At 41.5% G+C, this 26289-nt stretch overlaps 1 protein-coding gene across 2 annotated transcripts; it reads left to right on the top strand.

Moving 5' to 3' along the window:
• The first annotated feature begins 5552 nt into the window (after positions 1–5552).
• On the top strand, positions 5553–24323 carry LOC106600419 (outer dense fiber protein 2). 2 transcript variants are annotated; one of them, XM_014191743.3, is made up of 17 exons: positions 5553–5743; positions 6365–6493; positions 6610–6739; positions 6885–7016; positions 7249–7323; positions 7857–7928; positions 9218–9334; positions 9714–9899; positions 13745–13854; positions 14024–14159; positions 15449–15559; positions 15692–15796; positions 18723–18881; positions 19487–19587; positions 19858–20020; positions 20528–20653; positions 23925–24323. In XM_014191743.3, exons 2-17 carry the CDS (start codon positions 6369–6371, stop codon positions 24102–24104), a joined length of 2028 nt encoding a protein of 675 aa, XP_014047218.1. In that variant the 5' UTR covers positions 5553–5743; positions 6365–6368; the 3' UTR covers positions 24105–24323. The 2 variants fall into 2 exon arrangements, with proteins under 2 accessions (XP_014047218.1, XP_014047221.1); XM_014191746.3 differs by lacking the exon at positions 18723–18881.
• The last annotated feature ends 1966 nt before the right edge of the window (positions 24324–26289 follow it).

Below are 26289 nucleotides of genomic sequence, written 5' to 3'. Positions count from 1 at the left end.
TGTCCGGGAACTTGCAGGTGCCTTGGTGGAAGAGTGGGGTAACATCTCACAGCAAGAACTGGCAAATCTGGTGCACTCCATGAGGAAGAGATGCACTGCAGTACTTAATGCAGCTGGTGGCCACACCAGATACTGACTGTTACTTTTGATTTTGACCCGACCCCCCCCCCCCCCCACCCCCCCCCCCCCCTTTGTTCAGGGACACATTATCCCATTTCTGTTAGTCACATGTCTGTGGAACTTGTTCAATTTATGCCTCAGTTGTTGAATCTTGTTATGTTCATACACATATTTACACATGTTAAGTTTGCTGAAAATAAACGCAGTTAACAGTAAGAGGACGTTTCTTTTTTTGCTGAGTTTACATTTGGGAATAACTATTGGATATAGGAGCAACATCAACTTACCAACATTACGACCAGGAATACGACCTTCCCGAAGCGGATCCTTTGTTCAGACAACCACCCAGGACATTGGATCTAATCCCAGAGGCTGACCCAAAACAATGTAGCCGCAGAAGGGGTAGATGGAGCGGCCTCCTGGTCAGACTTCGGAGGCGTGCACACCACCCACCGCTTCCGAGTATATTATTCCCCAATGTCCAGTCTCTAGCCAACAAGGTGGACGAAATTAGGGCAAGGGTTGCCTTCCAGAGAGACATCAGAGATTGTAACATTCTCTGGCTCACGGTAACATGGCTCTCTCGGGATATGTTGTCAGAGTCGGTACAGCCACTGGGTTTCTTCATGCATCGCACCAACAAAAATAAACATCTCTTCGGGGAAGAAGAAGGGTGGAGGTGTATGCTTCATGATTCATGGTGTAATCATAACAACATACATGAACTCAAGTCTTTTTGTTCACCTGACCTAGAATTCCTTACAATCAAATGCCGACCACATTAGCTCCCAAGAGAATTCTCTTAGATTATAGTCACAGCTGTGTATATCACCCCCCTAGCAGATACCACGATGGTCCTCAAGGAACTTCACTGGACTCTATCTAAACTGGAAACCAAATATCCTGAGCTGCTTTTATTGTAGCTGGGGATTCTAACAAAGCCAATTTGAGAACAAGGCTACCTAAATTCTATCAGCACATTGACTGTAGCACGCATGCAGGAAATACACTGGGCCACTGCTACTCTAACTTCCGCAATGCATACAAGGCCCTACCCCGCCCTCCCTTCTACAGTGTAGTTATTCCCTCCGCAAGGCCATCAAACATGCGAAATGTCGGTATAGGGACAAAGTGGAGTCACAATTCAACGGCCCAGACATGAGACGTATGTGGCAGGGTCTACAGGCAATTACAGACTACAAAAAGAAAACCAGCCACGTCACGGACACCGACGCCTTGCTTCCAGACAAACTAAACACCTTCTTTGCCCGCTTTGAGGATAATACAGTGCCATCGACGCGGCCCGCTACCAAGGTCTGCGGACCCCCCCCTCTCCTTCTCCGTGGCCGATGTAAGATATTTAAATGTGTTAACCCTCGCAAGGCTGCTGGCCCAGATGGCACCCCTAGCTGCGTCCTCAGAGCATGCACAGACCAGCTGCCTGGTGTGTTTACGGACATATTCAATCGCTCCCTACCTTACTCTGCTGTCCCCACATGCTTCAAGATGGCCACCATTGTTCCTGTACCCAAGAAAGCAAAGATAACTTAACTAAATGACTATCGCCCCGTAGCACTCACTTCTGTCATCATGAAGTGCTTTGAGAGACTAGTAAAGGATCAAATCACCTCCAACTTACCTGCCACCCTAGACCCACTTCAGTTTGCATACCGCACCAACAGGTCCACAGACGATGCAATCGCCATCACACTGCACACTGCCCTATCTCATCTGGGCAAGAGGAATACCTATGTAAGAATGCTGTTTATTGACTACAGCTCACCATTCAACACCATAGTACCCTCAAAGCTCATCATTAAGCTTGAGGCCCTGGGTCTCAACCCCGCCCTGTGCATTTGGGTCCTGGACTTTCTGACAGACCGCCCCCAGGTGGTGAAGGTAGGAAACAACATCTCCACTTCGCTGATCCTCAACACTGGGGCCCCACAAGGGTGCGTGCTCAGCCCCCTTCTGTACTCTCTGTTCACCCATGACTGCACGGCTATGCATGCCTCCAACTCAATCATTAAGTTTGCAGATGACACAACAGTAGTGGGCTTGATTACCAACAACGACAAGACAGCCTACACGGAGAAGGTGAGGGCACTCAGAGTGTGGTGTCAGGAAAACAACCTCTCACTCAACATCAACAAAACAAAGGAGATGATCGTGGACTTCAGGAAAAAGTAGAGGGAGCACCCCCCTATCCACATCGACGGGACAGTAGTGGAGAAGGTGGAAAGTTTTAAGTTCCTCGGCGTACACATCACGGTCAAACTGAAATGATCCACCCACACAGACAGTGTGGTGAAGAAGGCGCAACAGTGCCTCTTCAACCTTAGGAGGCTGAAGAAATTTGGCTTCCTTTAAACCCTCACAAACTTTTACAGATGCACAATTGAGAGGATCCTGTCGGGCTGTATCACCGCCTGGTATGACAACTGCACCGCCCTCAACCGAAGGGCTCTCCAGAGGGTGGTGCAGTCTGCACAATGCATCACCGGGGGCAAACTACCTGCCCTCCAGGACACCTACAGCACCCGATGTCACAGGAAGGCCAAACAATTCATCAAGGACAACAACCACCCAAGCCACTGCCTGTTCACCCCGCTGCCATCCAGAAGACAAGGTCAGTACAGGTGCATGAAAGCTGGGACCGAGAGACTGAAAAGCTTCTATCTCAAGGCCATCAGACTGTTAAACAGCCATCACTAACACAGAGAGGCTGCTGCCTACATACAGAGTCAAATCATTAGCTACTTTAAAAAATGCCACTTTAATAATGTTTACATATCTTGCATTACTCATCTCATATGTATAAACTGTATTTTATACCATGTATTGCATTTTGCCTATGCCGCTCGGCCATCACTCATCCATATATTGAAATGTACATATTCTCATTCCATCCCTTTACATTTGTGTGTATTAGGTAGTTGTTGTGAAATTGTTAGATTACCTGTTAGATATTACTGCACTGTCGAAACTAGAAGCACAAGGATTTCGCTACACTCGCATTAACATCTGTTAACCATGTCTATGTGACCAATAAAATTTGATTTGATGATGAATTGATTTGAAGTGCCCATCCAAGAAGTCTCAAGGTCATTGACCACAGATAAAATGATGTCAAACTGGCAAATCCTTTTCAATCCTTGTCATATGAAGATAAATAATTAAGAGAAATTATAGATAAAACGTATCAGTGCTCATCGGCCATTGGACATAAACATTACACAACAATTTGGAAATCTCAAATTCAACAATGAGTGGTTTGGAAGGAAGTGAGCACAGCACAACAAGGTGAGTCCAAAAATGTCTTGTATGCTGCTGCATAAATTATGTAATATGCCAGGGAGATATGTATACTGTAGCTAAGAAAGTAATACTAAGTGTATGTTGTGTAGTAAGCTGTTAGTAGCCCATGAGCCTCACGCTAATAATTTGGTCCCTTTTCCCCTCTTAATTTCGCCTACTGTTCTGACTTGGTGGTGCATGTGCACGTGTAGCCTATAGCCTGTTTTAGAGAAATGTAATCAACGAATAATGTAAGAGCTTTCATTGTCTGCTTATATGCCCCCATTATTTATCCTACGGTTCTGACTTGGTGTACAGGGAGAATACTGTAAGAACGGCCCATGTTCTGAATTCTGTCGCTGTACATTTCAAAAGTGAAGCACAAATGGTTATATTGACACCGTCCGTCCTAGCTCGCTCATTAATGTCTTAATCCAAATTACGGATTGCCTCTAATCCGCTCGTCGTTCCCTTATGCCATAGTTTGTACATCTCAATTGCAGTGGTGTAAAGTATTCAAGTAAAAATACTTTAAAGTACTACTTAAGTCGTTTTTTGGGGTATCTGTACTTTACTATTTATATTTTTTGACAACTTTTACTTTTACTCCACTACATTCCTAAAGAAAATAATGTACTTACTACTCCTACAGTTCCCCTGACACCCAAAAGTACTCGTTACATTTTGAATGCTTAACAAGACAGGAAAATGGTCCAATTCACACACTTATCAAGAGAACATCCCTGGTCACCCTACTGCCTCTGATCTGGCAGACTCACTAAACACAAATGCTTAATTTGTAAATTATGTCTGAGTGTTGGAGTGTGCCCCTGGATATCCTTAAAAAAAAAGAAAATGGTGCTGTCTGGTTTGCTTAATATAAGGAATGTGAAGTGATTTATACTTTAACTTTTGACACTTAAGTATATTTTAAACCAAATACTTTTGGACTTTTACTCAAATAGTATTTTACGGGGTGACATTCACTTTTACTTGAGTCATTATCTATTAATGTATATTTACTTTTACTCAAGTATGACAATTGGGTACTTTTTCCACCACTACTCAATTGTCAGTAGAAACCACATTTGTTTAAACAAGTCAGCCATATCAGCTATGTTTTTTAAAAAGGAAGTAAATTAGTCTGAATTAACTGTTTCGCTGTCAGACAAGGCTCCGCTGATAGCCAGGTGTAGCAGTGGTAAGGTGTTGGGACTATTATATTACAATGACACTACCATCTCACAAGGGAATGACCGCAGCAGGTAACGTAATGGTATTGTTTGTTGTCGTTCTTAAAATTCTGATTCTATATTACGCCAAATTTGCTTTACACCCTATGTTCCATAACGTTGGAATGGAATATATTAATGTTATTTCTAGCTACTAATCAGAAACTGCACCATAAATCCAGCTGCATATCGAATGTTGTGATTACATAAAGGCCATTTACTTTGGCAAATGGCAGGAGTGGGATGTTAGCTAATAAGACTAGTACCCAGACTACCATTGACGGCTTCCACCATTTTAATGTAGTCAACTGGGTGGAACTTCCAACTTCATTGACTGATCCCTCCTGGTGACCCTGTTGGAGTCATGTTCAACCAGGTCATCAGGAGGGTTCAGCCAATCGTGAAGAAAATTGACTACTTCAAAATTGAGAGAGCCTCAATGGCGCTGCCCATGCTGTTATGGACCCTATAACGGCACCTATACAAAGATGAGTCCTCTATGGTCCCCTCCAAACTTGGATGCGACTTGACTTCGCTGTACTAGCACAGAGTACTCAAACTGAGTACTAGCATTTGAATCCCGTGCAGCTTTCATTCGGTTTGACTCGAAATATTTTAACACAGAAAATCCATGTGGATGGGTTAAATCAACCTCCAACGTTCATTTGGTTTGCTAACAACAATCAGGCTCTAGTCTTGTTGGGTTTGTTTACGTTACGTCCATACGTCCAATGCCCTAGCCAATCATGAATCGCAGAACAAGTAGGCGGGACTCAAATCAACCAATGGATGCAACGAACGCCATTCGTTTCCTAGGATCGTCACTAATTACCACAAACAGAAAGTCATAAACTCCACCTATTTTTACAATGTATCTTATTAAAATCAGATTTTAAACCTAACCCTAACCACACTGCTAACTGTATGCCTAACCCTAACTTTAAATTAAGACCAAAAAGCTCATTTTTATTTTCATACGTTTTTACAATTTAGCCACTCTGTGGCTGTGGTAACTAGTGACAACCGTTTTCTACAGAGAGCATCAGCTGTTGAATAGCAGTAGCACAAAACAAAAGGCACGGTAGTGAATGAAGGTAAAAAAAAAACAACAACATTTAATTCGAAATCTCACCATACCAATTTAGCTAGATACTTCTTGATCATATGATATGTGTCTTGGGTTTGAATTTGCTTTCCATCTTCGCAATTCTAACTACCTGGCCAAATTAGCTAGGTACAGTAGCTAACTTGAACTTGTTCTGTTCAGCTTGCTAGCATACTGTAGATACCAAAGGTTGTGTTGCTAACGTTATCTAGCTACTGTTCTTTAACTCTGAAGTGAAGGTCAGAATGGATCAGCTCAGCTAGAAGCTAATGGTAAAAAGAACACGCACTGTTTGTAGCCTGACAATACATAATATTAGAAGAAATAGCTAGTCATTGATTGAGACAAATGGAACAGTTAAATGTTGCCTTGGACCGGTTAGTTAAATAAAATTCGACTGTAGCAATACGTGCATTATATTGTACACTGATGTTGTCAGTGTCTATCTTATCGTATGCTGTCTATGCAACAATATTTTTCATAATTTCCTTGTCATTACAGTTGTCTAGTGTATTTTATTAGAAAATGAGAATGGGATTATTATAGGCAAGCAGTCATGGAAAAGTAGTCATGTAAGCCTAACCATAAAGCCAGTCCTCTGATCCACCAGAGCCATGTCTTCTGAGGATCCCTTCCAGGACTCTCTAGATGATGATCTAGACGGCTTCTCAGAGCCTGGGAGAGGGAGCAGGATACGCAGCAGTGTCTACACCAAAACCCCAGAGATGGAGAGTAACTGGTGAGGTCCATGACACACACACACACACACACACACACACACACACTAGCCCGCAAACAGCTTTCAGTGTGGATCCAACTGATTTCTAATCCTCTCTCTTTTGTCGTTATACTTAGTTATGGAGACTATGGCGCCACCGGGGGCAAAAGTCCCCTGATGAAAACATTGATGGATGCAGAAGCAGCGGCCAACTCTGCAGCCGTACAGCTCATGTCGTTCAAGGAGACTCTGGAGGATGATTTTGCCGTATGTGAAGTCCTTTGGAATTGATGTGCTTACGGTGTACCTGTCTTTTATTTTGAGATGCACAACATGATATCAAAAATGTTTAATTCGTTAACAATTGTTAATGTGTCCAAAGCTGAATTGAATTCATCCTTCTATTATAAAGGACTCGAGACACTCTGCCTCTGATAACCGGCGGATGTCAAGGCAGAGAGGCCTTCTGCTGGAGAAGTTGGAGGTTTTTAAAGGGATTAACAAGTCTGTTCGACAGCAACTCAAAGACCTGCAGGATGCAGAGGTTGGTTTTATCAACCAGTTAGAATCTGATGGCTAATGACTACTACTTTGGAGGACTGTCAGGTTGCAATTTATAAGGGGGTCATGCTTATGACAAGTTTTACAGTGCATTATAACAGCAACATAATGCATTAAACTGTACCTGTGGACTAAAGTCAACTGCAACTTTGTCTTTTTAACTGTTGCTTGAAATAACATGATTTGACTACCTCTTTTTGTCTCCTTTTTATTAGGCATCTCGAATGGAGACAGACAAACACATTGATCTCTTACTAAAGAAGCTTACGCAGGCTGAGTGTGATAATCTGGTAAATTGCTCCTCATTTGGGTAAAAAAAAGAGAACTTCAGACACTCCAGACCTGTATTTAAACACTGAAAAGTTGACATAGCTGTGCCAAGGCTGAAGATTTTATATGGTCTGCCAACATGTTATACATTTTAGTCATTTAGCAGACACTCTTATCCAGAGCGATTTACAGGAGCAATTAGGGTTAAGTGCCTTGCTCAAGGACAGATTTTTCACCTAGTCGGCTCGGGGATTCTAACCAGCAACCTTTCGGTTACTGGCCGCTCTTAACTGCTGGGCTACCTGCCGCCCAGAGGGTAGGGTAATTCAGTGCAGTAGTTCAGATGGCTCAATGGGTTGATACATGGTGCTAGCTAGATTTAGGTTGGGGATTTGATTCAATCCTGTGTGGGCCACATGTACTGAACTTGTGTGCTAACTTTGTAAGACACTTGGGATAGAAAAGCATCTGCTCCTGTTCACTATACACATTTGTCATTTTACAGTTGTACTGTGAGTAAGATAAAATGTTTTTGTTCTTTTGTTTTCACCAGCATTTGAAAAGAAATTTGAATGATAAAGAAAAAATGGTGGATGAACTGATGGGTTTGCGGAAGAAAGAAATGGTAAGCTTTGGCCTTTAATTTCACATGAAATACAGTCACATCTGAAATTATTGGCACCCTTGATAAAGATTAGCAAAAATGACTGTATAAAATAAATAATACGGAGCTTTATTTTATGCTCCAAAAAATTGGGAATTTATATTATTTTATACAATTGCAATACAATACAAAAAATAAATAATTATCATATGCATTAACGTTCTACTTTTTAAGTCAATCTCAGCTTAAGGAACTGTATTGTGGCCTTTCATGGCTTCCTGTTTCACTGGGGTATAAAAATGAGGTAACACGGATGTAAAATCCATTTGTCATCCATCACCAAGGGGAAAGGCAAAGCACTCACAAATGAAAAGAGAAACATTATTGCAATCAGGCAATAGGTACAAAAAAAATACTGGAAAAACTAAGATATCACTATTAGGGCAACAATTAAGAAGTTTAAATTTGCCTTCTAGAGGACCCAAGTGCATCTTGTCCCCACACACAGTGGGGAAGATGGTTCGGGAGGCAAAAGAAGTCCAAGGGCCAGTGTTGGAGAATTACAGAATGCATTGTGGAGTCACAAAGTCTCCAAATCTACAATTAGACAATTGCTTCCAGTGGTTCTGGGGCCCTTGTCAACGGCATCATGAACTCTACCAAGTAGTAGGTCATTTTAGCCAAAAACCTGGTTGCCTCTCTTACCACAAAATCAACATTTTGCAATGGCCATTTTCATTGAAAACCTGTGGTTTGAATTGAAGGCAGTTCATAAGCACAGACTGAAGGATATCAAGGAACTGGAAAGATTCTATATACATTTACATTTCAGTCATTTAGCAGACACTCTTATCCAGAGCGACTTACAGTAGTGAATGCATACATTTCATACATTTTTTCCCCCGTACTGGTCCCCCGTGGGAATCGAACCCACAACTCTGGCGTTGCAAACACCATGCTCTACCAACTGAGCCACACGGAAAGAAGGAATGGTTGTTCTAAGATCCCTCCCAATGTGTTCTTCAATATCATAAGACATTATAGAAAAGGGCCAACCACCCTTATCCTTGCAAGCAATTCTATTAATGTAAAATAATATAATATTTTTTTTTATATGAGCATACAATATATAGTATCTCACTATTTGTATTTATTGTATACAGTGTTGTTTGCTCATCTTCATCAAGCGTACCAATCATTTTGGATGTGACTACATTTTGTGCATGATAAAACACATCGACAAAGGTATAAATCATACTGTACAAAAGCGGTGCCCTCACACCATCTCTTTCTGCTTTGATGCTCCACAGGAGAACACAGAGAATGCGGTCCATGCCACCAAGTCTGTGGAGACCACACGTGCTCACCTGCAGGGCCAGCTACACAGCAAAGAGGCCGACAACAACCGTCTCACCGTGCAGCTCCGGGTAACGCACAAGTTCAGCCGTCTGTCTATTAGTCAGTCAATCAATCACTATATTGTCCGAGTTGGGAAAGGTGTATTTCTAAGCCTTAACCCTTCTGTCTGTAGAATAAGACACAGGTAAAGTAATGGACGTAGTTTGCGGTCAGTATTATGCTTCCAGCCTGTGTGTGTGATGTCTGGGACAGTTGGGAAGAAAGACAGCAAAAAGTAGACATTTCTGTTTCACAAAGAATAGTGGGCAATAGTCTTCTACAACCCATTCAAGACGGACGTTGTCCATGAGTGAAATCCTATTTGTTTTCACCAGGCTAGAGATAAGTATTTAGATATGTTGAAAGCTTAAACAGTCAGTGTTTGTTCCCTGTCTTCCTTTCTCCCAGGGTTTGGAGAGGAAGCTGACTGAGCAGAAGCTGGAGATAGATGGTCTGAGGGGGGAGATCTCCAGTGTGTCTGAGAAGGCAGAACAGGAGAAAGAGGGCCTGAAGAAGGCCACCCGTGCCCAAAAACAGAGGGCCGAGAGGTTCGAAGCTGCTGTGGATAAATGTTACACTCAGCTGAGGGAGAAGGTATGTATGGGTAATGTTGGGAGTCAGTTTGGTGGTCATCATTTTCTCTTCACCAGGGTTCTGTTCTGGCTGGAGAACATGTTTTGAAACCAGGAGAAACTACATGAACTTTGCCAATAATACCACAGCTTTTTTAATTGTATTTTTGTAATACTTTTGATTTATTGGTTATAGATCACAACAGAATCACAACAAGGATATACACATTTAGCCTTAATTTCTCATAACAAGAATAGACTGACGAGTTTCTGAAGAAAGTCCTTTGTTTTTTGCCATTTTGAGCCTGTAATTGAACCCACAAATGCTGATGCTCCAGATACTCAACTAGTCTAAAGAAGGCCAGTTTTATTGCTTCTTTAATCAGGACAACAGTTTTCAGCTGTGCTAACATAATTGCAAAAGGGTTTTCTAATGATCAATTAGCCTTTTAAAATTAAAAACTTGGATTAGCTAACACAACGTGCCATTGGAACACAGGAGTGATGGTTGCTGATAATGGGTCTCTGTACGTCTATGTAGATATTCCATAAAAAATCTGCCGTTTCCAGCTACAATAGTCATTTACAACATTAACAATGTCTACACTGTATTTCTGATCAATTTGATGTTATTTTAATGGACCACAAATGTGCTTTTCTTTCAAAAACAAATCTAAGTTACCCCAAACTTTTGAACGGTAGTGTATATACACATAGTCCACAGAAGTTTCTTCAACTACCTTCTGTGATGTGATTAGAGCGATGTTGATTGCCTTTTACCGATCGCTCATCATCTTCAACCATCAGTGAATCCATGTTACCGAGTCCACCAAATGCATTGTTTTCAACAACAACAAAAAATGTTCTAATTAAATAATATATTTGTCCTATTGTAAAGTGTACACTAAAGGCCAAAATGGGCAAACTTGCAATGTATTCGATGCTTAAGTACTCTAAAACCAGATTTGCCCCAACAAAGCAAAGCCTACCTGCATGTGGTCAACTATTTCAGCACCGTTTTGCGCTGCTCTGAGACAAGCACAGGGACTGGTCTTGATAAATCATGAGTTTTTTTTTATTTTAACTGATTCTCCGTTTTTGTTTTTGTTAGCCTATAATTAGGGTGAGGAAATGTTAGGATTATTTTGCTCTTAATAGCCTTCTCCTGACCGGTCACATTGTACAGCACCATATTTTTCGTTTTTCTAGGAATACATTTACACCTTTACATTTAAGTCATTTAGCAGACGCTCTTATCCAGAGCGACTTACAATAATAGAATAATAGAATAGAAACACCATAATATTAATCAAAGTAATTAAGCTACATTTCTTCAAATCAATCCCATATACTATGTTCTTACAAAAAAAGGTTTTAAATTCTCTAGTACAGCCAATATACAAAAAGTCTAATGCTTCTCGAAGATGCCCTGTGGTGGTCTTAACTAGCATTAATGGCAACAATGGCTGACACTTATCTAACGTGGCATAGAATTCTGAGGCAGCCTGCAAAGTGTGCTGCAGTATGTTGCAACTTTACAGGAAGAACCACTGTAGGTAGGCACATCAGCTTTGACATCGGTTTTGCACATCGCGTTAAACTAGACATCGGGCCCATGCCGATTTGGCATCTTTAGCTAATATCGTCCGATTCCAAAATGCTTACCGATATATCGTGCATCCCTAAAATAAAAAAAATAAAAAATCTAAGCAATCTACACACAATACGCCATAATGAAAAAGCGAAAACAGGTTTTTTGAAATGTTTGCAAATGTATTAAAAATAAAAAACAGATACCTTATTTACATAAGTATTCAGACCCTTTGCTATGAGACTCGAAATTGACCTCAGGTGCATCCTGTTTCCATTGAACATCTTTGAGACGTTTCTACAACTTCATTAGAGTCCACCTGTGGTAAATTAAATTGATTGGACATGATTAGGAAAGGCACACACCTGTCTATATAAGGTCCCACAGTTGACAGTGCATGTCAGAGCAAAAACCAAGCCATAAAGTCGAAGGAATTGTCCGTAGTGCTCCGAGACAGGATTGTGTCGAAGAACAGATCTGGGGAAGGGTACCAAAATATTTCTTCCAGCATTGAAGGTCCCCAAGAACACAGTGGCCTCCATCATTCTTAAATGGAAGAAGTTTGGAACCACCAAGACTCTTCCTAGAGCTGGCCGCCTAGGAAAACTGAGCAGTCGGGGGAGAAGGGCCTTGGTCAAGGAGACTCGATGCTGTAATCACTGCCAAAGATGCTTCAACAAATTACTGAGTGAAGGGTCTGAATACTTATGTACATTTAATATTTCTGTTTTTTTATATATATACATTTGCAAATTAGCTTTGTCATTATGGGGTATTGTGTGTAGATTGAGAGAAAAAAACAATTTCATAATTTTTTGAATAAGGCTGTAATGTAACAAAATGTGGAAAAAGTCAAGGGTTCTGAATACTTTCTGAAGGCACTGTATATCATTAAGAGTTTTCTTAGGTGCCACTGCTTTAGTAAAAACTTCTTACTTGTAAAACAGTTCTGAAGGTTGTACTTTTTTGATAGATTCTCAAATGTATCTATCCCCTTATCTGTAAACATCTGATACCTGGTCAGTCTTTTTTCAGCCCATCATTTAAATGTATCACCAATTATACTTGGTTTAAAGTCTCTGGCCATTACAATTTCTTGCAGGTAGAACAGGTCTGTTTGGATGCTTTTTGTTTTGGTGATCTTTGTCCAGACCTTTATGTTATTTATACAGGTATTTTTCGATCTTCCTAGTGTGTGTGTATTGATTGTTTTCATAAATATAGTAGCACCTTTTGGTTTTGTCATTTGTTGGATTTCCGTCTGTCTCCATTTAGCGGTTGATGCTGGGTTCATCCATACAATAATTGATTTTAGTTGGTCGGCCTAGTCCCCCTGCTTGTTGTATGTTTGATTGTTGTAAGTTTGACGCAGGCTTTTCTTGCTCCCCAGATGAATTTCCTCAGGAATGTGTCCCACCGTTTAAAAGTGTTTGGAATAATAGTTATTGGTTTGATTCTGGAACAAGAATACACATCTAAGGAGAACGTTCATTTGAATAGTTTTCAATTCTTCCTGTTATTGTTAAAGGTACTAATTTCCATCTTTGTAGGTCCTGTTTATGCTGAGTTACCAGTGTTCCTAAGTTATACTGATGTAGTTTCATCAGATCTTGGTGTTTCAGTTTATTTTGATCCCATTTATGTTTAAACTTAGTTTTGATGTCTTGGGATATTGGTTGACCTACCGTCATTCTGTCTGATTTCACTGTATTTAGTCTGTACTGAGATACGACACTTGTTGTACTTAATCCGTAGCGGTGGGGACTGACAGGTAGGTTTGCTCAGTAGAGCATCACATCGTCTGTGTACATTGCTAAGTTGTGTTCTTCCTGATCGATCTGTAGACGTTGTATTTTCTGATTGTTTGTTATACACTGAGTGTACAAAACATTAGGAACACCTTCCCTTTTGCCCTCAAAACAGCCTCAATTCGTCTGGACATGGACTCTATAAGGTGTCAAAAGCATTCCACAGGGATGCTGGCCCATGTTGACTCCAATGCTTCCCACAGTTGTCAAGTTGTCTGGATGTCCTTTGGGTGGTGAACCATTCTTGATACACAAGGGAAACTGTTGAGCATGAAAAACACAGCAGTGTTGTAGTTCTTGACACACTCAAACCGGTGCGTCTGGCAACTGCTACCATATATAAAATGAAGATGGAAGGCTTTTTTTACTTTTGCTACGGTGTTCCCTACTGAACGCGACCCAGGTATTCCATTGTTCCTTGCCAGTGACAGCAAACTGATTTCTGTTATGTGGCATGATGACATGTAGGATGTTCAGCTGGCGGAGGCTTGTTCAGAGAGGGACACATGGAGGAGACAACAGGAGCAGAAGACAAATGCGAGAATTCTGCTTGATGCACAGATAGGACTACTGAAAGGGTATGTCATTTCTCATTTTGACCTGGACACAAAAAAGCCTGGCATATTGTTAATCCAGATCTTTGAGGCAATCAATGTTGTTCTTTTAATTTTTAAAGCTTTTCAGATTTTCTCCTCACAGAGAGTAGAAGTGGGCAAGTGGCAATTGCTTATTGATGTTTCGTTACAGCCAAATAGCAGACATTACTGCAAAGCTACAGAAGAAGAGGGAGGAATTCACTGCTGCAAACGAGGTCTTACTGCTAAAAGTGGAAAAACTCAGCGCTGAAAACGGAGACATTGGCCTTGAGAACGCAACCCTCAAGGTAGGACAATTAAACACCAATATAGACCCTTTCAGTTGTGTGTGCACCAACCAAAAACGATTGATTTACTTCACCCTGAGCCATAGATTAGCCCCAAATTATCTAAACTACCACATCTGGAAACAAATGTTGTAAACTTACATCTAATTGCTTAGATAACAAACCTACCTCTACTGCTTTTTCATTTGTGTACCTTTTCTGTTTATTCTAGCATGTCAAATTTCTTCCCACATTTTGCATTTTGCATTTTACATTTGCATTTTGGATTTGAGATCAAATGTTTCATATGAGGCGACAGTACAGAATCTCACCTTTTTATTTGAGTGTTTTTTCATGTATGTTTTACCATTTAGAATTGAAAACACTTTATATGTCTAGTCCACCCATTTGAAGAAGTCATAAGTATTTGGACAAATTCACATATAGTGTAGTAAAAAGTTTAGTGTTTGGTCCCATATTCCTTGCTCACAATGACTACATCAAGCTTGTGACTACAAACTTGTTGCATGCATTTGCAGTTTGTTTTGGTTGTGTTTCGGGTTATATTTTACCCAATAGGAACTGCATGGTGAAGGTAAGATTAGAATATGTTTTTGAACACTTCTACATGAATGTGCATGCTACTATGATCATGGATAATCATGAATGAATCAGTGAATAATCATGAGTAGTAAGGCTTACAGAGGTAGAAATAGCATACCCTCTGAAAATGCTAACCTTCCCTGTTATTGGTAATGATGAGAGGTTAGCATGGTTAGTTGTGACCTTCTCACTCATCATTATTCATGATTCATTCTTGATTTTTCTTAATCACGGCATTATCAGGATTCATTTACATGTGTTCAGTAACATCTTACCTACTCACTTAGATGGAATTACTCATCATGCAGTTCCTATTAGGCAAAACATGATCTAAAACACAACTACAAATCTCACAAGCTTGACATAGTCGTTGTGTGGCAGGAATGCCGGACCAAATACTACACTTTTGATCACTTTAGTACACTTTAAGGGAATTTGTCCAAATACTTATGACTTCTTCAAATGGAGGGACTAGATATATAAAGTGCTTCCATTTCCAAACAGTAAAACAGATATGTATGAGAATACACTCAAATAAAATGTCACCTGATCTCAAATCTAAAATGCTGGAGCCCAGAGCCACATTTTAAAATGTCAGCATCACTGTCCGAACACATATGGAGGGGGAGTGTATGTATGAATATTAGTATGTGGTTTGTTCCCACCATGTTCAGGATTCTATTTTGTGTATTTATCTCTGGTTCCAGGCGTCCATCGTTGAGTTGGAGCTGCAGCTGGTCCATTCTAAAGCAGCGCTGAAAGAGGAGAGCACCGTCTCACAGGAGAGGAAAGACCAAGCAGAACAGTATCAGAGTCAGGCAGGGATCCCGCGCCCCACCACACTTCCAAGTTCCCATACTTACTAAATCCGATACAAATGTATTGAGAGACTAAAAGGTAAGGCAGCGGCTATCTGTTTTATTCACCTCTTATTGCCTCACATCTCTCAGGTGGCAGAGCTTCAAGTGGAGGTAGAGGATCTGAAAATAAAGTTGGAGAGTTTTCTGAGGGAAGCAGAGAACATCAGAGAAGGAAGAGATGCGGAAGTGAAGAAGGTAAAGTCTTCTGGTGGCTACATTAAAATCAACGTTTCTTTGTCACGTAGGCCAAATACAACAGGTGTAGACCTTGCAGTGAAATGCTTACTTACAAACTCTAACCAAAAGTGCAAAAAAGGTATTAGGTGAACAATAGGTAAGTAAAGAAATAAAAACAACAGTAAAAAGACAGTGAAAAATACCAGTAGCGAGGCTATAACAGTAGGGAGTCTACATACTGGCACCGGTTAGTCAGGCTGATTGAGGTAGAATGTACATGTAGATATGGTTAAAGTGACTGCATATCTGATAAACGGAGAGTAGCAGTAGCGTAAAAGAGGGGGTGGTGGGTGGCGGGACACAATGCAGATAGCCCGGTTAGGCAATGTGCGGGGGCACTGGTTGGTCGGGCCAATTGAGGTAGCCTGTACATGAATGTATAGTTAAAGTGACTATGCATACAGTGAGGGAAAAAAGTATTTGATCCCCTGCTGATTTTGTACGTTGGCCCACTGACAAAGAAATGATCAGTCTATAATTTTAATAGTAGGTTAAGTTGAACAGTCTGCGACAGAATAACAACAACAAAAAATCCAGAAAAAAGCATGTCAAAAATGTTATAAAATTATTTGCATTTTAATGAGGGAAATAAGTATTTGACCCCTCTGCAAAACATGACTTAGTACTTGGTGGTAAAACCCTTGTTGGCAATCACAGAGGTCAGACGTTTCTTGTAGATGGCCACCAGGTTTGCACACATCTCAGGAGGGATTTTGGCCCACTCCTCTTTGCAGATCTTCTCCAAGTCATTAAGGTTTCGAGGCTGACGTTTGGCAACTCGAACCTTCAGCTCCCTCCACAGATTTTCTATGGGATTAAGGTCTGGAGACTGGCTAGGCCACTCCAGGACCTTAATGTGCTTCTTCTTGAGCCACTCCTTTGTTGCCTTGGCCGTGTGTTTTGGGTCATTGTCATGCTGGAATACCCATCCACGACCCATTTTCAATGCCCTGGCTGAGGGAAGGAGGTTCTCACCCAAGATTTGACGGTACATGGCCCCGCCCATCGTCCCTTTGATGCGGTGAAGTTGTCCTGTCCCCTTAGCAGAAAAACACCCCCAAAGCATAATGTTTCCACCTCCATGTTTGACGGTGGAGATGGTGTTCTTGGGGTCATAGGCAGCATTCCTCCTCCTCCAAACACGGCGAGTTGAGTTGATGCCAAAGAGCTCCATTTTGGTCTCATCTGACCACAACACTTTCACCCAGTTGTCCTCTGAATCATTCAGATGTTCATTGGCAAACTTCAGACGGGCATGTATATGTGCTTTCTTTGAGCAGGGGGACCTTGCGGGCGCTGCAGGATTTCAGTCCTTCATGGCGTAGTGTGTTACCAATTGTTTTCTTGGTGACTATGGTCCCAGCTGCCTTGAGATCATTGACAAGATCCTCCCGTGTAGTTCTGGGCTGATTCCTCACCGTTCTCATGATCATTGCAACTCCACGAGGTGAGATCTTGCATGGAGCCCCAGGCCGAGGGATATTGACAGTTATTTTGTGTTTCTTCAATTTGTGAATAATCGCACTAACTGTTGTCACCTTCTCACCAAGCTGCTTGGCGATGGTCTTGTAGCCCATTCCAGCCTTGTGTAGGTCTACAATCTTGTCCCTGACATTCTTAGAGAGCTCTTTGGTCTTGGCCATGGTGGAGAGTTTAGAATCTAATTGATTGATTGCTTCTGTGGACAGGTGTCTTTTATACAGGTAACAAACTGAGATTAGGAGCACTCCCTTTAAGAGTGTGCTCCTAATCTCAGCTCGTTACCTGTATAAAAGACACCTGGGAGCCAGAAATCTTTCTGATTGAGAGGGGGTCAAATACTTATTTCCCTCATTAAAATGCAAATCAATTTATAACATTTTTGACATGCGTTTTTCTGGATTTTTTTGTTGTTAGTCTCTCTCACTGTTCAAATAAACCTACCATTAAAATTATAGACTGATCATTTCTTTGTCAGTAGGCAAACGTACAAAGTCAGCAGGGGATCAAATACTTTTTTCCCCTCACTGTATATGATAAACCGAGAGTAGCAGCAGCTTTGTCTTAAAGGGATAATTCTGGATTTTGGCAATGAGCTGGCATGCTAGTAGATAACCATAGACTTCCAGTCATTGCGCTAAAGCTAGCTAGCATTGGCTCGCAACACTACCTCTAACTTCCTTCATACTGGACACCGAGACATAAAATGGTATCTACAAGTTCATCTGACTCTAGGGAAGTAGATAAAGGGCCTCGTTGCCAAAAATCCCGAAGTATCTCTTTAAATTAGTTTGCGTCCTTCAAAATGAAAGCAGAGAGGGCTCACTCAACAGAATAGAATATCAAATTGCTTGAAATAGTTTGAAACACAAACACTACTTGGTTCAGTAAAATTCGAATGAATGTGATATCCTGTGTTTTGATATTTGTTTACTAACGTTTGTAGTTGTTTCTGGTCTTTCTGGTACCCATGCATTGCTTCCTAAAGGCTTTGCCTATGCTGTTAACAATTTCAAAGTGCACTGTGTACAGCTTCACATTTATCCTCGGCGTAAAAACCAACGTATGCTGTCATTTAGAATTCAGTGATCACTGAGGTTCCCTGGTCTGCATCCTAACTATGGTTCAACTATCGACACGTCAGTTTAACAGGGCTGGAACTTAACTGCTGCTTCTAATTAAACCACATTTTCTGAAAGCCTTCAAATGATTCTCTCTGAGGAAAACCCCCCCCCACATCAGTGGTGAATGGCCATGCCCTGCTTCCGCATACATTACCTATGCTTCAGTAACCAGTCAGGGTCCAGTCGGTGAAAGCTACTTAGAGAGGTGCAGCCAATCAGTCATTAACATTTCTCTGCTCCCCTGCCTTGCCGGCCTGCACGCCCCTCCCCCGGGACCCCAGGTGAGGCTGGAGCTGGAGGGGCGCGTGAGGGAGCTGGAAGAGTACCCCGAGTTACTGAGCACCGCGGAGCAGAGTCTGGCGGAGTGCCAGGACAACCTGAGGCGCTCAGAGAAGAGATGTGCAGACAAGGCAGAGGCCATTAGACAACTGCAGGTTAAGGTGTGCGTATAGCAGTAAGACCGAATGTAATTTTGTAGATGGATAAGTAAGCACTGAGGTGGTGAAGCACAGTATCTACCACCAGATGTCAGTCAAACCCTATGTCTGGTTTCCCACTATACTGTTAGATTTATATCTCAATGTTATTATAGTGCATCCCCCGGTCCTGCTTTGAGTTGGTGTTGAGGTTTGTGATTGGATGTACTTGGATTGCAGTAAAATAAAGTTAGGTCGAAAGCCCTATGTGCCCCTTTTGTAGTTTGTGTGTTCGTAAAGCTGTGATGGTCACCTTAAACTGTTTTAAATGTGCTTCTATGGATGTTTCGGCACTGTTCAATCAACGCTTGCCTTTTTGAATGTTGCTCATATCACCGTTGCACAGTGTTGTGTGCTGTGTTGATGACTTGATAAGCCAATGTAATTTCAGTAATTGCATGGTGCAACTCGTTCTGGTGTTGTACTGTATATGTTTGAACCCTCGTTCAAGTCCCCATTTAGTCAAGACTATTCAACTGAACATACATTCAGCATCTATGATATCATGGAGTCATAGTCCAGCTACATTTTTTTTGCCTAACCACACGGTATGATTATTGTGCGTCCAGGTGGGGAGACAAGGGGAGAAGATGAGGTCGTCGATGGACATGAAGGAGTCTATCCACGAGGCCAACTCACAGCTACGGCAAAAATTGGATGCTCTTCAAAAGTAACATTTTATTACTTTCTCTTTTGAAAGAATTAATACCTTCTTCCATTTGCTTTTTGGTTTTCAAACTAGATTCCTCTGTACTTCTCATGTCAAAGTACATTAGTGACATTGAAGATATATTGTATTGTTTTTTTTTTATACATTTTTAAGCCTGCCCTGGGTGAATTCGGAAATGTTCTGAAACGTTAATGCACTGCTTATGACTGGGTATGGGTTACGAATGTGTTATGAATGTGTTCCTTATGTATTGCCGATGATGTATCCCAGGCAGATGGAGGAGCTTCATGGGGAGAACCAGGAGCTGGTCCGTAGGCTGGCAGGACAGGAGGAGGCGCTACACTACAGCAGCAGGCAGCTAGAACAGCGCTCAGCAGACTGCCAGGCTCTCAACAGACAACTGGAGGCAGCAGTGGCCGATGTCAGGCAACAGGTACTCGGGGGTTAAAGTTCCTCGTAAATTAAACAAATATATATATATATATTGAAAAGGACTGGAATTGGTCAAACTTGGAGTTTAAAACATGTACAAAATGATCCTATTTCCTTAAAAGCATGATGTTCATTATGCAGGTTAACCTGGCCCCAGACAATGGATCTGAGATCGGCCTAAGTTTCAGTCATGGGATTCTTTTTTGCTTTAACCCCTAGGTTACTGTATGATAGCTCCTGGATAGGATATTTAATGTGTGGATGTGAACAGTATTTAATGCTCATACACTCAGCATATGATTTTATTCAAATCTGTTGTATGTGTATATAGAAGCAAATTCAAATGCTCAGAATAAAGGTTCATATTAAGTGGAACCAATGTTCCCCGACGGGAATGGAAAGGCACGGAAGCGAATTGAAGATGGTGTTTTTTAGGGGATGAGTTTCTGTCGATTGTGTGGTTTTTCTTTTTGACACATCTCATCATCTTTATTTCTGTCATGCCAAGGTTTCCAAAGTAAAAGACAAAGCAGTCTCCAGAGAAAGTTCCCTTCAGACCAGAATCCTGGAGCTGGAGGCTGAGAAGAGCAGAAAAGAGAATGAGCTGAAACATATGAAACAAAGCAAGCAGTCAGTAAGTACCAGACACAATCACATACAGTGCCTTCAGAAAGAATTCACATCCCTTGACTTTTACCACATTTTGTTGCGTTACAGACAAATTTAAAGTGTATTACGTTTTTTTGTGACTAGCCTACACACAATACCCCATATTGTCAGTGGAATTATGTTTTTCGACATTTTTACAAATAAAATGAAAAGCTGAAATGTCTTAAGTATTGAACCTCTTTTTTTATGGCAAGCCTAAATAAATTAAGGAGTAGAAATGGGCTTTACCAAGTCCCATAATAAGTTGCATGGACTCTGTAATAATAGTTTAACATCATTTTTGAATGACAACCTCATCTCTGTACCGCACACATACAATTATCTGTGAGGTCCCTCAGTCGAGCAGTGAATTTCAAACACAGATTCAACCAAAGACGGGAAGATTTCCAATGCCTCACAAAGAAGGGCACCTATTTGGTAGATTGGTAAAAATAAAATAAAAAGCAGACATTGAATATCATTTTGAGCATGGTGAAGTTATTAATTCCACTTTGGATGGTGTATCAATACACCCAGTCACTAGAAAGATACAGGCTTCCTTCCTAATTCGGATGCCAGAGAGGAAGGAAACCGCTCAGTGATTTCACCACGAGGCCAATGGTGACAGAGTTTAATGACTGTGATAGGAGAAAACTGGGGATGGATCAACATTGTAGTTACTCCACAATGCTAAGCTAATTGACAGGGTGAAAAGAAGGAAGCCTGTACAGAATTAAAAAGATTCCAAAACATGCATCCTGTTTGCAACAAGGCACTAAATTAATACTGCAAAAACTTGTGGCAATACACTTTTTGTCCTGAACACAAAGTGTTATGTTTGGGGAAAATCCAATACAACACATTAATGAGTACCACTCTCCATATTATCAAGCATAGTGGTGCCTGCATCATGTTATTGTAATCGTTAAGGACTGGGGAGTTTTTCAGGATAAAAAGAAACAGAATGGAGCTAAGCACAGGCAAAAACCTGTTTCAGTCTGCTTTCCACCAGACACTGGGAGGTGAATTCACATTTCAGCAGGACAATAACCTAAAACACAAGGCCAAATCTACAAAGGAGTTGCTTACCAAGAAGACAGTGAATGTTCCTGAGTGCCCGAGTTACATTTTTTACTTAAATCTACTTGAAAATCTAGGGCAAGACCTGAAAATGGTTCTCTAGTAATGATCAACAACCAATTTGACAGAGATTGAAGAATTACAAGTAGTGACTCAGGGGTGTGAATACTTATGTAAATTGAATTTAATTTTGAGTACATTTGCTAAAATTTCATAAAACATGCTTTCACTTTGTCATTATAGGGTATTGTGTGTGTGTAGAGTGGGGATATTGTAGCTATGATAGCCTACTGCAAACCATGTGACATTTTCCCCCATTTCCCTCAAAGCTAATGAGAACACAGTACATTACTTTTTTTGGTGCCATACAATACGCAATGAATCAGACCAGTTTTCTACACTGCTCAAAAAAATAAAGGGAACACTTAGACAACACAATGTAACTCCAAGTCAATCACACTTCTGTGAAATCAAACTGTCCACTTAGGAAGCAACACTGATTGACAATAAATGTCACATGCTGTTGTGCAAATGGAATAGACAACAGGTGGAAATTATAGGCAATTAGCAAGACACCCCCAATAAAGGAGTGGTTCTGCAGGTGGGGACCACAGACCAATTCTCAGTTCCTATGCTTCCTGGCTGATGTTTTGGTCACTTTTGAATGCTGGCGGTGCTTTCACTCTAGTGGTAGCATGAGACGGAGTCTACAACCCACACAAGTGGGACAGGTAGTGCAGCTCATCCAGGATGGCACATCAATGCGAGCTGTGGCAAGAAGGTTTGCTGTGTCTGTCAGCGTAGTGTCCAGAGCATGGAGGCGCTACCAGGAGACAGGCCAGTACATCAGGAGACGTGGAGAAGGCCGTAGGAGGGCAACAACCCAGCAACAGGACCGCTACCTCCCCCTTGTGCAAGGAGGAGCAGGAGAAGCACTGCCAGAGCCCTGCAAAATGACCTCCAGCAGGCCACAAATGTGCATGTGTCTGCTCAAACGGTCAGAAACAGACTCCATGAGGGTGGTATGAGGGCCCGACGTCCACAGGTGGGGGTTGTGCTTACAGCCCAACACCGTGCAGGACGTTTGGCATTTGCCAGAGAACACCAAGATTGGCAAATTCGCCACTGGCGCCCTGTGCTCTTCACAGATGAAAGCAGGTTCACACTGAGCACATGTGACAGACGTGACAGAGTCTGGAGACGCCGTGGAGAACGTTCTGCTGCCTGCAACATCCTCCAGCATGACCGGTTTGGCGGTGGGTCAGTCATGGTGTGGGGTGGCATTTCTTTGGGGGGCCGCACAGCCCTCCATGTGCTCGCCAGAGGTAGCCTGACTGCCATTAGGTACCGAGATGAGATCCTCAGACCCCTTGTGAGACCATATGCTGGTGCGGTTGGCCCTGGGTTCCTCCTAATGCAAGACAATGCTAGACCTCATGTGGCTGGAGTGTGTCAGCAGTTCCTGCAAGAGGAAGGCATTGATGCTATGGACTGGCCCGCCCGTTCCCCAGACCTGAATCCAATTGAGCACATCTGGGACATCATGTCTCGCTCCATCCACCAACGCCACGTTGCACCACAGACTGTCCAGGAGTTGGCGGATGCTTTAGTCCAGGTCTGGGAGGAGATCCCTCAGGAGACCATCCGCCACCTCATCAGGAGCATGCCCAGGCATTGTAGGGAGGTCATACAGGCACGTGGAGGCCACACACACTACTGAGCCTCATTTTGACTTGTTTTAAGGACATTACATCAAAGTTGGATCAGCCTGTAGTGTGGTTTTCCACTTTAAAATTGGATTTCAATTGATTATTTTTGTGTGATTTTGTTGTCAGCACATTCAACTATGTAAAGAAAAAAAGTATTTAATAAGATTATTTCTTTCATTCAGATCTAGGATGTGTTGTTTAAGTGTTCCCTTTATTTTTTTGAGCAGTATATTTTAAATCATAGTGGTACATACTGTACACTTGTCAGGTCAATGGATTGATTCCTTGGTGAATGAAATCATGTTGAAAGTGTTGATAGTAATAACTGTCGTTTTGAGTTTGAGCGTGAAGCCTTATTGTCCTATGTATATGAGCATATTTTAGCAGACTGTTGTTTTTACCTTGACTGCACTGCAAATGTCCAAATTTGGACAATAAAGAGATTGATTGGTTGTGTTTGCTCTGCAGGCTGAGAAGCAGTTTGAGGTGCGTCTAAAGGACCTGCAGCTCAGCCTGGACCAGTCAAAAAGCCACAAACAGAGCATTCAGAACTACGTAGACTTCCTCAAAAACTCTTACGCCACCATGTTTGACGAGGGACTACCACAGGCACCGTCTAGTTTTGGATCGTCCTACTTTTTAAAATGATGATTACTCCGGTATGTGTGTTTTGCGGTATGTTAGTGTTGTTGGTTCAATCATGTACAATATATGAGCATTATTTAAGAATGTATTTTTGGAGAAGCAATGAATCTGTACATATACATTTTATGTTCGATAAAGAAGTCCATGTAAATGTTTATATAGATAATCTAATACTTTTTTGGTCCATTTATGAATCAAATTTCAATAAAGTTTATAATGGCCTATTGTACAGACCATTTTCATCACAGAATCAAATGACAGAACCGCCACAGCCAATGTGTTTTTCTCTAGTCTTAAGTTTGTATATCACTCTTCGTGCTGTGCAGGATGTGGGAGCCTCTGAGAGCCAGTTTCATGGCCTGTTTGGGATTTCACTGTATCCAGGGTTTTGCTCAGGAGTAGTCTGTCAACACTTTGTTTCCTCTCCTCCTAGCGTTATGCAATCTGATGTAATGCCAACATCTGAAAACAAGGTACAGTTGCTTCAGTTGTCAGGCCTGGTTTCATCACAGGATCTCCAGATATATTTACTATTTTCTACATTGTAGAATAATAGTGAAGACATCAAAACTATGAAATAACACACATGGAGTCATGTAGTAACCATAAAAGTGTTAAATAAAAATATATTTTCTATTTGAGATTCTTTAAAGTAGCTACCCTTTGCCTTGACTGCTTTGCACACTCTTGGAATTCTCTCAAACAGGTTCATGAGGTAGTCAGCTGGAATGCATTTCAATTAACAGGTGGGCCTTAACTTAATTTGTGGAATTTCTTTCCTTAATGCGTTTGAGCCAATCAGTTGTGGTGTGCCAAGGTAGGGGTGGTATACAAAAGAGCCCTATTTGGTAAAAGGCCAAGTCCATATTATGGCAAGAACAGCTCAAATAAGTAAAGATAAACTACTGTCCATCATTACTTTAAGACATGAAGGTCAGTCAATATGGAAAATGTCAAAACTTTGAAAGTCTCTTCAAATGCAGTCGCAAAAACCAAGCGCTATGATGAAACTGGCTCTCATGAGAACCGCCACAGGGAAGGAAGACCCAGAGTTACATCTGCTGCAGAGGATAAGTTCATTAGAGTTAACTCCACCTCAGATTGCAGCCCAAATAAATGCTTCAGAGTTCAAGAAACAGACACATCCCAACATCAACTGTTCGGAGGAGCCTGCATGTATCAGGCCTTCATGGTCGAATTGCTGCAAAGAAACTACTAAAGGACACCAATAAGAAGTGACTTGCTTGGGCCAAGAAACACGAGCAATGGACATTAGACCGGTGGAAATCTGTCCTTTGGTCTGAGTCCAAATTTGAGATTTTTGGTTCCAACCGCTGTGTCTTTGTGAGACGCAGAGTAGGTGAACGGATGATCTCCGCATGTGTGGTTCCGACGGTGAAGCATGGAGGAGGAGGTGTGATGGTGTTGGGGTGCTTTGCTGGTGACACTGTGATTTATTTATAATTCAAGGCACACTTAACCAGCATGGCTACCACAGCATTCTGCAGTGATACGCCATCCCATCTGGTTTGCGGTTAGTGGGACTATCATTTTTTTCAACAGAACAATGACCCAACACACACCAAGGCTGTGGAAGGGCTATTTGACCAAGAAGGAGAATGATTGCGTCAGAGTGCTGCATCAGATGACCTGGCCTCCACAATCACCCGACCTCAACGCAATTGAAATGGTTTGGGATGAGTTGGACCGCAGAGTGAAGGAAAAGCAGCCAACAAGTGCTTAGCATATGTGGGAACTCCTTCAAGACTGTTGGAAAAGCATTTCAAGTGAAGCTGGTTGAGAGAATGCCAAGAGTGTGAAAAGCTGTCATCAAGGCTGTCATGATGACATCTCCATGTTTAACATATTCAGGAACGTCAGCTGACAATTTGATGACATCTCCATGTTTAACATACTCAGGAACGTCAGCTGACAATTCCACAGGGAGAGACGAGAAGCTTAGCTATCCCAAAAAGAAACGGCATAGGGTGGCTACTTTGAAGAATCTAAACTATATGAACACTTTTTTGGTTACTACATGATTCCATGTGTTATTCCATAGTTTTGATGTCTTCACTATTATTTTACAATGTAGAAAATAGTGAAAATAAAGAAAAACCCTTCAATAAGTAGGTATATCCAAACTTTTGACTGGTACTGTATGTAAAAGACAATAAAAAAAACAACT

The sequence above is a fragment of the Salmo salar genome, chromosome 03 (assembly GCF_965601325.2).
Source record: "Salmo salar chromosome 03, fSalSal1, whole genome shotgun sequence".
In the NCBI taxonomy this organism is placed as follows: Eukaryota; Metazoa; Chordata; class Actinopteri; order Salmoniformes; family Salmonidae; genus Salmo; species Salmo salar.
Note: the sequence above shows the minus strand (reverse complement) of the source record. Positions and strands in the feature narration are given on the sequence as shown.